Source organism: Canis lupus, chromosome 7, assembly GCF_003254725.2.
Source record: "Canis lupus dingo isolate Sandy chromosome 7, ASM325472v2, whole genome shotgun sequence".
NCBI classification, from domain to species: domain Eukaryota; kingdom Metazoa; phylum Chordata; class Mammalia; order Carnivora; family Canidae; genus Canis; species Canis lupus.
The window spans coordinates 25152586-25165016 of record NC_064249.1 but is presented as its reverse complement, the minus strand read 5'-3'; the positions used below and the strand labels follow the sequence as shown (position 1 = coordinate 25165016).

The window sequence follows — 12431 nt, the reverse complement described above, 5'->3', positions numbered from 1 at the left end:
ATTGGTCAATAACGTAGACCAATGATGTAACCTAAAATGGACAGTAAAAAAATTCACATTGCCTTTAAGCATATGAAATCTGCAGCAAATTAATTGTTCATAATAACTGTAACACAAAACTGTATCAAAGTTCTATTCTTCATTTCTCAGATTACAAAATTATAATCTATTAGATTACAAATATCTAGAAATTTGATTCCTCACCCTGTTGACAAGGCCATAGAGACAAGGTAATGGAGCTACATTGCTAGTATGAATATAAATCAATGCAATCTCATTGAAAGGAAATTTGGCAGTATATATCAAAATTGCACAATTTGTCCACATTCTTTGACTCAGCAGTCCAGTTTCTGGGAATTTGTACTACAAATGTACTGGAGAAAGGAGCAGTTTGAGGAGATAAGATCATGGGTTTCCTTTTATTTTTTTATTTTTTTTAGGTTTGTTTATTTATTTATTTATTTATTTATTCATTTATTTATTTATGAGAGACACGGAGAGAGAGAGGCAGAGACATAGGCAGAGGAAGAAGCACACTCCATGCAGGGAGCCCGACGTGGGACTTGATCCCGGGTCTCTGGGATCACAACCTGGGCTGAAGGCAGGACTAAACCGCTGAGCCACGCGCAGCCTGCCCATGGGTTTCCTTTTAGATATATTCAAGACACCTATAAGATGTCTAAATAGAGATATTGAGCCAGGCCACAGTTAAAGAGTCTGTTATTTTAGAGGTTAGCCTGAGACTAAAATGTAGGAGTCATCAAAATAGTAATTAGATCATAGTAATGAAACTATGATGGCTTAATCCTTTCAAGGCCTTTTTAATCCAGAAACCGTAAAAGATTGGTTAATTTGACATAAAAATTTAAAACTTTTGTAACAAAAAAAGCAACACGAACAAAGTAAAAAATCAATGCCAATGAGATCACCGAGAGAGGAGAAAGAAGAGAAGAGCCTTAAAATTCTTCCAACATTGAAGGATGGTTAGTGAAAGAGCAACGGCAGAGGAAACGGAATAACTAGAGGAGAGAAGAGGAAAACTGGGAGTGTGAGATACTGAAATGCAACAGAAAGGATTTTATTTTTTTTTTAATGAGGAAATTATGTGTCTGTGTGCATATATTCTAGCATAGCCAGTAAGTTTCCAAAAATTAATATTAGGGCAATTGGCCATAAAAAATATTAAAAACAGGGCAACCCGGATGGCTCAGCAGTTTAGCGCTGCCTTTAGCCCAGGGTATGATCCTGGAGACCTGGGATCGAGTCAACAACAACAGCAATAGCACCATAAACTAAATATAAAAATCCATGCCAAACTCCTACATGGAGCATACTGAACAGAAAAGAAAAATAATTCCTATAAAACTCATACAAATTCAGTGAGAAAAAAACATGAAAAACACAGTAGAAAATTAGGTAAAAGGGCATGAATATGTGTAAAAAGATATTCAAATGTAAATAAACATGAAAGCTTAGCAACCCTTACACATAATTAAAGAAACATACATCAGAACAAGATACCATTGTTAACCTATCAGGTTGGAAAAACAACATTTTAACTTTATTTGAAAAAAATTCAAATTTACAAGAAATTCATATATCCCTTACCCAGATTACCAGTTGTTAACATTTTGCCACATTTGCTTTACCATTCTCTCCTTGTTAAATCAAATATTTTTCTCTGAACAATTTGAGAACATATTGTATACATCATATTCCTATATGAACTTGAACACTTCAGCATATATTTCCTAAGGCCAAGAACCTTTATTTATGAGTTTTTTACAAATTTCTCTTACAACACTTCTTATCAAATTCAGGAAATTTAACATTGATAAAAACATTATTTAATCCATAGTCCCCATTCCAGTTTCACCAACTGTCCCAGTATTGTTCTTTATAACAATTGTTTTCCAGTCCAGCTTCCAGAGCAGATGATTATACTGCATTTAATTGTCATGTTTTTTTGAATTCTGGATAATCAGGAGTAGTTCCCTCCACCTTTAAGAGCATAGGCCACTTGTCTGATGTTTCCTGATGAGTAGATTCAAGTTATACATCTTGGCAGAAGTACTACGTAAGTGATATTTCATGTTTCTCAGTGCATGATAGAAGTACATGTTATCGATTTGTCCCATTACTGATTATGTTAACTTTGATCACTTGGTTAAGTGGAGTCCCTAAAGTTTCCTATTAAGTTATTATTTTTCCTTTTGTAATTAGAACTTTTACAGAGATGCTTTGAATCCATGTAAATATCCTATTCCTTATAAAGCTTTTATTCACTTTCACATCCATTGATTATTTCTGCCCAAATGAGTTGTTACTATGATAGTTGTAAAATGAGGATTGAAAAAAAATCCCCCACTTTTCTATCAATGTTCTGCTATCAGGAAGAATTTGCCTTGTTCTGAATGATTAATGAGCATTATGGACTCCTAGACTTTTATTCTAGTTGATAGATTATAATCTTTTGTTACCACTTATTATTTTGGTGCTTTAATAGTCTGGTTTATCCTTCCTGTGCTTACTTTCACAAAATTAAGCAGATATATGTATGGTTTTTAAATTTCCATTTCTGTCCTACACAAAAGGTAGCATTCTGTTCTCTTGCACTTTGCCTTCTACTTAATTTATTCCAGAATTCATTCCATATCAGTTCATAGAGATCTTGTTCTGTCTTCACAGCTGCATTTTTCCCCTTGTGTGTACTACCACAGTTCGTTCAATTAGTTTCCTATGTTTGAGCATTTAGTGTTCAGTGTTTTGCCATTACAAATAATGCTGCAATGAATAGTCTTGTGTTTGAATATTTCAGTGTCGTTAGAGGTTTATCTTCAGGATAAATTCCTAGAAATGGGACTGCAGGGCCAATGGTTAACTGTATGTAATTTTGTTAAATATCACCAAATTTCCTTCTATGGGGATGGAACCATTCTGACCATAGTATTTGAGGGTGACTATTTCCTCATGACCTCACTAACAGAATATATTGTCAACCTTTTGAATTTTTGCCAGTCTAATAGATGAGAAATGGAATCTCAGTGTGGTTTTAATTTGCATTTATCTTAACATAAGTAAAATTGAATATCTTCCATATGTTTAGGAGGCCTTTTAAAATAATTTTTAGTATTGTTTGTGATTATCTTTTGCCCACTTTTCTATTCGATTTTATTAATCTTTTTTCTCTTCAGTGTTTTAAAGTTCTGTGTTAACAGTGATAACTTTCTGTCTGTGCTACGTGACAAACTCTGTCCCAGTTTGCATTTGCCTTTCAACTCTGCTTATGGTATTTTTGGTCATGCAAAAGTTGTTTTTTTTTTTTTTTAATATTGTCAAATGTTTAAATCTTTTACTTTATTGCATCTGGGTTTTGAGTCAGAGTTTGAAGGCTTCCCGTTTCCTCAGGTTACAATGGAATTCAACCATGTTATTTTCTAGTGTGTATATGGTCTCTCTGAATTTATCTTGTGTAGGGTATCAGATACTTACTATTATCTTTTTGGTAAATATCTATCTAGTCCCAGTACCACTTATTTAAAAGTCTCTTTTTGCCCTAATGATTTGAGATAACATCTTTATTATATACTGTATTTCTGTATGGGATGGGTTCTAGATCTTCTAGTGTAGGCCATACAGCACTACCACAATGTTTTCTACAATGTTTTAGTTATTGAGGCTTTGTAGTATATTTTAATATAGAGTAGGGTCATTAATACCCCTCCCATATAACTGTTTTTCATGTTTTCCTAACTTCATTGTATGTTTATTTTTTCCAGGTAAACTTAGTAGCAACTTATCTAGCTCTAAGAAAAAACCTTGGTGTATTTATTGAGATCATATCAATTTATAAGTGTAGAAGAGCAATCGTGGGGCACCTGGGTGGCTCGGTTGAGTGACTGACTGCCTTTGGCTCAGGTCATCATTCTGGGGTCCAGGGATCCAGCCCCACATCCGGCTCCCTGCATAGCAGGGAGCTTCTCCCTCTCCTTCCTCCTTGTGCTCTCTCTCACTATCATCTCTGTCTCTGTCTCTCTCTCTGTCTCTCTCTTAAATAAATAAATAAATAAAATCTTAAAAAAGAAAACACTTTATGATGTTGAGTTCTATTAAGAAATGAGAGATGTCTTTCGTTTCTTCAGTTTTATATTTTATCTCTTAGGAATGTTTTATAGTTTTCTTCATTTAAGTTTTATACATTTCTTCTCAAGTTACTAAGTGTATTTTTTTTGTTGCTATTGTAAGTAGTTTTTCCCCCTTCATTACAGCTTTAAACCAATTGCCATTAGTGTGTATGAAACCTATCTCACTAAATTTTTTATTCTTTGGGTTATTTTTTGCCATTGATTCTTTATAGTTTTCTGAATATCCTGTCATGTTATCTGCATATTAATCATTTTATTTATCCTCCTCCAGTTGTTGATGCCTCTGGTTGTTTTTTCCCCTTTAGTTGCTTGGGTTAATACTTCTAGTAAAATGTTAAATAGTAATGGAAATATTGGACATACTTGCTTTGTTTCTGGAATTACTTGGAATGACTTTGGTGTTTACCCATTAACTAATATACTGTTTTTAGGATTGATGTGTGAATATTTTATCATGTCCACCAATTCCTGTTTTCTTAAATGCTTTTCATTAGGAATGGTATTGGATTTAGTCAAGGGTTTTATCAGTACTTATGGAGGTAATCATATGAATTTTCTCCTTAAACCCATTATTATGAATTACATAAGTGAGGTCCTAAAATTAAAGCATCTTTGTATTTTAGGTACACATTTTGGTCATGGTGTACTGTTAATGTGATGTTGGAATCTATTCACTAATATTTTATGTAGTCCTTTTTTTAAGATTTATTTATTTATTCATGAGAGACACAGAGCGAGGCAGAGACACAGGCAGAGGGAGAAGCAGGCTCCCTGAGGGGAGCCCGATGTGAGACTCAATCCCAGGACCCCAGGATCATGACCTGAGCCAAAGGCACATGCTCAACCACTGAGCAAACCCAGGTGCCCCTTATATAGTCTTTTTATATTGATATTGTTAAGTGATGCTAGTCTTTTCATTTTCTTGTGCTGTCTTTATCAGGTTAAATATATATACTTCATGAACATGAGTTCAAAGTTTTCCTGCATATTCTATGCTTTGAAGCAATATATATAACATTGGGATTATATCCTTTCTGAAAATTAGGTAGAATTTTTCTGTGAAACTATCTAGGCTTGGTACTTTTTTGTGAAATAGTTTAATTTTCTCTATTCTATGAAATTTCCCTTTTCTACTAGGATCAGTTTTGTTAGTATGTATTTCCCTGGATAATAAAATCTGCTTCTGCCTCTGCCCCTCCCCTTGTTCATTCTGTCTCTGAGATAAATAGTCTTTAAAAAAAAAATTTTTTTTTAATTTAAAGAAAAGGAGGTTGGCAAATAAAGACAAAATCGCCCTGATATCAAAACCACAGATAGTAAAAGAAAACTACAGATAGATCTCTCTCATTAATTTAGATGAGAAAAATGCCAATAAAGTATTAGTAAGTTGATTACAATTAAAAAGCAGAATACACCATGACTAAAAGGTGTTTATACCCCACTAAAGATAATAGAGTTATATTTTATAGTTATACTTAATTTCTCATTTAAAATAATCTAACTTCTTCATACACTTTTTAAAAACAGATTTGACATTTAATTTTATCCCACTATTTTCAAATATCAAAATCTACTCTTTAAAACTAGAGATTTGGGGTGCCTGGGTCGCTCAGTCAGCTCAGGTCATGATCCCAGGGGTCCTGGGATTGAGCTCGCATTGGGCTCCCTACTCCACAGAGACTCTGCTTCTCCCTCTCCCTTAGCTATTCTCCCTGCTTGTACTCTCGCTCTCTCTACCAAATAAATTAATTAAAATCTTAAAAATAGAGGATGCCTGGGTGGCTCAGCAGTTAAGCGTCTGCCTTCAGCCCAGGGCATGATCCTGGAGTCCCGGGATCGAGTCTCACATTGGGCTTCCTGCATGGAACCTGCTTCTCCCTCTGCCTATGTCTCTGCCTCTCTCTCTCTCTCTCTCTCTCTCTCTCTCTATCTGTGTGTGTGTGTGTCATGAATAAATAAAATCTTTTTTAAAAATCTTAAAAATAAATAAAAATTTATTATGACTCAATCCTGGATCCTGGGATCACGCCCTGAGCCAAAGGCAGAGGCTCAACCACTAAACCACTCAGGTGTCCCCAATTCTAGACTATTTTTAGCTTCAGCTCCATTATGGAATAGAGTTTTGCCACATAACCCTGAAAGAACAGTATTGAAACAGTACATTAAATGTGATCACAGATCACAGAGTTTTTTTCTTTATTCTTAACCTAACTTTGAACAGGTAATGGAAAGTGAAGAGTTCATGTTGCTTCCAGCCAATCAGCTCATTGATATAATATCTAGTGATGAGCTAAACGTTCGCAGTGAAGAACAGGTGTTCAATGCAGTGATGGCCTGGGTCAAATACAGTATTCAAGAAAGACGTCCTCAGTTACCCCAGGTATGATGGGACTGTTTCTCCAAGTAACTGTCTTCTTTTGTACTGGATGAAATAGTATATATTTGACTTGCAAAAAAGAAATAGTTGTCACTGCCCCTTATATTAGACTGTAAGAGAGACCATCTGTCTCCCAGGAATCAAGGAGATAGTGTTTAGAAGCATTGTAAGTGTTTATGAATTTTTGCTCCTTGGTTTACTCTATTTTGCATCAACCCTAAGTTAGGGTTATAGCACAAGTCAGAACCCAAATACTAAATGAACAAAAGAAAACAAAGCCATTATCTTAGTTTCCTTCCCAATGTGGCTTGGAAATCCCATCTCATTTTGAGGAGTACAGGGATGATACGGGCCATAAGTGATCACTAAATGAAATGTTAGTGTTCTTGTTATTATGACTGTAGTCTTTAGCAATTTAATAGGATATTCTTCAGATTATTACAGTCCAGTCATACAAACTAATTATAGAGGAGCTTATATTACTGAAAGCATTCTAAAGTGATATTAGTGTGCTTTCAATTTTCTGATTGTTCTGATTACTGAATTGTAGAGTCAATTTAGGTTTAGTATTTATGCTGTCCCTCCCTCTTTATTATTTATTAATTAAATCAAATTAATTCAGTTAGATCCCAAAGCAATTGGAAACCACAGTATGGGAGCAGGGGTTATGTATTCTCTCAAATATCTTGCAAGTGGAAGCTTGTGCCTTTAATGGTATTTATTACCTCTTAGGTACTGCAGCATGTTCGTCTGCCTTTGCTTAGTCCCAAGTTCCTGGTGGGCACCGTAGGCTCTGATCCCCTCATCAAAAGTGATGAAGAATGCAGGTATGAATGGCCCTAGGTAGGAAAAATGAACAACTAGCATTCCTGTTTTCTCCTTTTTCTCCTAATTTCCTTAGTCATATTGCTTCCTAAATATTTGTATTTCTAGTGCTGACACCAGGACAATATTTAACAGGTTTTTTCTTCTGGGTTAGGGTCAAGAGGAGGAGATGGAAGAAGAGATGACTGAACTTCCAGTATTCCATTCTGTTAGTTTTTATGTGTGGTGCTAATTGGTGTAGAAGTGACAATAAAGAGGTAGATTTCTAAGATTTTAATGCAAGTTTGAATTTGAAGAGGCAGTTCTCTGCTAATATCTGTTTTTCTTGAGATAGTTAATGCTGTTGACTCTGTCAACAAGTGTCAGGAGCACTTTTTCATTCCATCACAATGCCTGCCTAAGGAATAGGACCAGCCTTACTTTTTGAGGATGTAGACAGAGTCAAAGGATTACTCCTCAAGCATCTGTGGAAAGATTTCCACTAGAGCTTGATGGAGTAGTTTCATAATGTTTTTTGATAGAAAAGAAATTCTAAATGCTTTTATAATACAAAGAAAACACCTATTTTATTGGACTATCTCTATAATATAGGCACAGTTTAATAAATTACTTTTCCCAGTTTGATAGATTTTAAGATTTAGATTCAAATCAAGCCATATGGTATTTTTAACCATTTTTACCCCCAGCATGTTCTGTATATAAAAATGAAAGAGCAAGTCAGTACTCAGAACTCCTTAAGCTACACTGACCTTTGGGTCTCCCTTAGTGACTAAAGAAACTTGTTCTAGTATTACAAATCCCTAGAACAGAGGTAGAACATGTAGATTCATTTGCATTTCTTCTATAATCTGAAGCCTGTCCTTTTAACAAGAGATGTCAGAGGTGGTTTTAGATATTTGTCTTTTAAACTTAAAAAACAAACAAATGACATTAATTCCCTCAAACATTACAATAGCAGAAAGAAAACCATATGAATTATGAATTCTGAAAGCTGAAGAAACAGGCAAAGGTGTCCTTCCCTCATAAAACATAAATCAGATTGTACTCTTTCTAATACACAAAGTAAAAGTACTTCTAAAGTCACTTTTAAAAGAAGCCCCTTCCTGATATCCTCACCTCACCATTTACTAGCTATGGGACCTTAGGCAAGTTACTTTAACCTCTTTCTACTCTAGTTTCTTCATCTGTAAAGTAGGGATAATAATAGTACTTATTCCATAGGGTAATTGGCAAGTTAATACATATTAAACCCTCAAAACAGGAACTGACACAGAACTGTAAGTGTTCTTGTTGTTACTATTAATTTTGGTTTGGCTTGCTAAATATTCACTATACTATGCTATACTATACTATAGTACTCTTTCTAGGAACCCCTGAGCACTTAATTAAAACTGGCCATTAGGAGATCACAGTCTTTGTTTTTAATGCTGAAAAAGCTCGAAAAAGCTCTTGGTCATTAGCTTGGGATTATGGGGAGAAGATTATTGGTTTTTCTGGGTTATTTTAGGTTAAATAAACTCAGAAGGAGTCTTATCAAAGCCATATATTGGAAGTGCATTATTGGATCATGCTTGGGACTAGGTCGTGCAGGAATAAATTACTCTTTATAACATAAAAATTTAGAGAAATGAAAATATATTTTAGGAAATACTTTCAAAATTGAGAAAGAATTTGAGATTGAATTTGCACTGATCAGGCACTGAATCACTCAGAGGACTCAAGTAAGAGGAGTACACACATAAATATTTTGTGTTAGGATATTGTATTCAATAAGTATAATTACTAGGATCTTCTCAGAAAGTACCTAACTCTGGGAAATGAACTAGGGGTGGCGGAAGGGGAGAAGGGCGGGGGGTGGGGGTGACTGGGTGGCGGGCACTGAGGGGGGCACTTGACGGGATGAGCACTGGGTGTTATTCTGTATGTTGGCAAATTGAACACCAATAAAAAATAAATTTATTATTAAAAAAAAAGAAAGTACCTTATAATAGAAAAAAAAATTGTTCATCCTCAGTAGACTTGTGAGTAAACCATTTCATACAGTACCAGATAATTAATATCAAATGAAAGTACAGTGTTTCTTTTTAGCAGTCCAATTTTTGACCTAGTTTTAATGTTTAACTCACCTAACAAATATCTAGGGCCAGGGCTGATGTGCTGCTTTGCTAGTATCCTGCAGAATCTAGTAAAATTCATTAGAAAGCAATAACTATGGAGATTGGTAATTGAGTTATAAGTTTTACTTTTCCCATACATTACTGTTGGCCCCGAGCCTATTGAGTTTTAGGCTAAATTTTACACTAAGATAGCAAGTCTTGGTGGAAATACCAATCAATTTACAACTTGTAATGTGACTGGCATCAGTTCTCTCATGTTTGTGACTTTTTAATATTAGCTGGCATTCATGATTTGTTTTGATTTATGCTTGCTCCCCTTTGCCAACTTACATATTCCTAAACCATATTGGGATTTGACTAACAATGTTATTTAGACATTTGGAATAAAGACAAGGTTTTCTCCACAGAGACTTGGTAGATGAAGCTAAAAACTATCTCCTATTGCCTCAAGAACGACCACTAATGCAGGGACCAAGGACAAGACCACGGAAACCTATCCGATGTGGAGAAGTACTCTTTGCAGGTTTGAGTCTGAATATACTGTGACTAAATTGAATATTTTCCCCCGTGTTATATTATCACGTGTTATATTATCATTTGAGTTGTGCTTTGGACAACTATGATAGCCATCATCATAAGAAACACATAAGTTACCTTTTAGCTTGACTCTTAACTCATGACCCAGCACTGGTATTCTCTGAGAGTGCTCTATTTTTATATAAGGCTAAAAATGTCATGCAGTGGATGTTTTGCTAAAATGAGTCATGCACATTAATTTATATACCAGTGTGCAAGGCACCGCATAATTGACCTAGAACTGTCAAAAAACATTATCTTACATTAAACAGTTACATGTTTTCCTAGCTCTGCTCAGCTAGATTGAGCTCAAGACAATCTGCTCTATCATTTTGCTCCCACTCTCTGCCCCTAAATCTCTGAGAACTTTCAGCCTCAGATGTTTCCTTTCCATCCATGTAAATTCAGCTCCCTTGCTCATCTGAACAACTTTCTCACTGTTTAGTCAAACTACTTCTTACTAGTTCTGTCTTAGTCCATTTGGGCTACTTTAACAGAAAACCAGACTGAGTAGTTATGAACAACATAAATTTATATCTCAGAGTTCTGGAAGCTGGGAAGTCCAAGATCGAGTCACCAGCAGATTCTTTTTGGTGAGAGCCCACCTGCTTCTGCAGAGGCTTGCCACCTTATTTTATTGCTGTGTCTTTACACAGTGGTAGAGGCAGGGGAACTTTCTGAGGTCTCCTTCATGAAAGCTCTGCCCTCATGACCTAAGTACCTCACAAGGCCCCACCTCCCAATACCATCACATTGGGAACTAGATTTCAACTTATAGATTTTAGTGGAGCATACAAACATTCAATCTGTAGCAAGTTCTTTGAGTTTTTTTTCTAATTCTGATGCATGGAGCTAACCAGGACTTATTATATAGTATTTGTATTTAAGTTCCCGACTTTACAAATTCTATGGCTTCTTAGATGTAGGCATGTTTGGATTTTTTTCGTTCCATTTTAATACGTAAAGTGTTTTATTCCTTTTTATCGGACAATTTCGTGCAATCTCTGGGGCATAGTATCCTTTTCTGTCAGCCTAACCACTGCCTATCTTTTTCTTTCCAATGTAACTTTCTCTTGGCATGTAGAAATATATTTTCCCCTATATTTTTAGAAGAAGGGGTTCCTTGGTGACTCAGTGGGTTGAGCATCTGACTCTTGGTTTCATCTTAGGTCATAAATCTCAGGGTCTTGAGCTCTGTGTTAGGCATGCACTGAGCACAGAGTTGGCTTGAGATTCTCTCTTTTCCTGTCCCTCAGCTCCCCACCCCTGTTCTCTCACTCTTTCTCTCTAAAATAAGTAAATAATCTTTTTTTAAAAAAAGAAAAGTTTGATGATTTGTTTTGAATTCTCACTTTTTAAATTTTTTCATCTAAATTTCTTCATGTAGAGGACTGTAGCATTTTTTTTAAGGATGTATTGAGAGAGAGAGAGGGAGAGAGAGAGAGAGAGAAAGAGTGCACAAGAGCAGGGGGAGGAGCAGAGGGAGAGGGAGAGGGAGAAAGAGAATCCCAAGCAGACTCTCTGCTGAGTCTGGAGCCTGACATGGGGTTTGATCCCGTGACTCATGAGATCATGACTTCAACTGAAATCACAAGTTGGATACCTAACTAACTGAGCCACCTAGGTGCCCCCACTTTTTTAAAGATTTATTTATTTGAGAGAGAGAGTAGTAGTATTTCTTTAAGAAGAAAATCGATGCCAAGTTTTTTCTCTCCAATCCTCATGAGGCTTTTTTCTTCTCTTTTGAAGGAATTTCTTCATTCTTGTTTTAAATTTCAAACTTAATTATTAATTTACTAGGCACGGATTTCTCCCATACTCCCAGTGTCCAGATGTCTCTATTGTTATTAATAGATTTAGCATATGTATTACCATTCTTATTCCTATGACTTTCATTCCTATGTATTCATGCACAGGTACATAGTCACCTGTTTATGTGGTTTACACCAACACTTTTGTATGCTCACACTTAAATCTGCATTCTTGCCCCCACATACTAGTCTTAGAGTTTCTCTTTCCAAATTTTGATATTTTATTTTATTTAAAAAAATATTTTAAGTAGGCCTCACACCCAGCATAGGGCTTAAACTCAGAACCCTGCAATCAAAAGTTACATGCTCTACCCGACTGAGCCAGTCAGGCACCCCCTCTCTTTTCAATTTTGCAAGTCAATTGTCTGTTTTTAAAATTAGAACACTGCAAGATCTAATTATTTGGTACCTATGGCTTCATGATGTTGTGTTGGTTTTAAGAATTGTAATAGTTTGGTCATCTTTGTGGAATTATGTCCATTATTAGGAAGATCTATTAACTGTTTTATTTGGCTGACTGTTAGTTTTAGTGCCTGGAGTAGGGATGACAGTATAGTACTGTTTCATCATCTTCAGAACA

At 35.5% G+C, this 12431-nt stretch overlaps 1 protein-coding gene across 1 annotated transcript in view; it reads left to right on the top strand.

Moving 5' to 3' along the window:
• The window catches only part of KLHL20 (kelch like family member 20), a 53583-nt gene that overhangs the window by 19511 nt on the left and 21641 nt on the right, over positions 1-12431 (top strand). The window contains exons 4-6 of the mRNA XM_025430276.3: positions 6367-6525; positions 7255-7349; positions 9872-9987. Of these exons, the coding sequence (XP_025286061.1) occupies positions 6367-6525; positions 7255-7349; positions 9872-9987 (370 nt within the window). The remainder of the gene's footprint in view (positions 1-6366; positions 6526-7254; positions 7350-9871; positions 9988-12431) is intronic.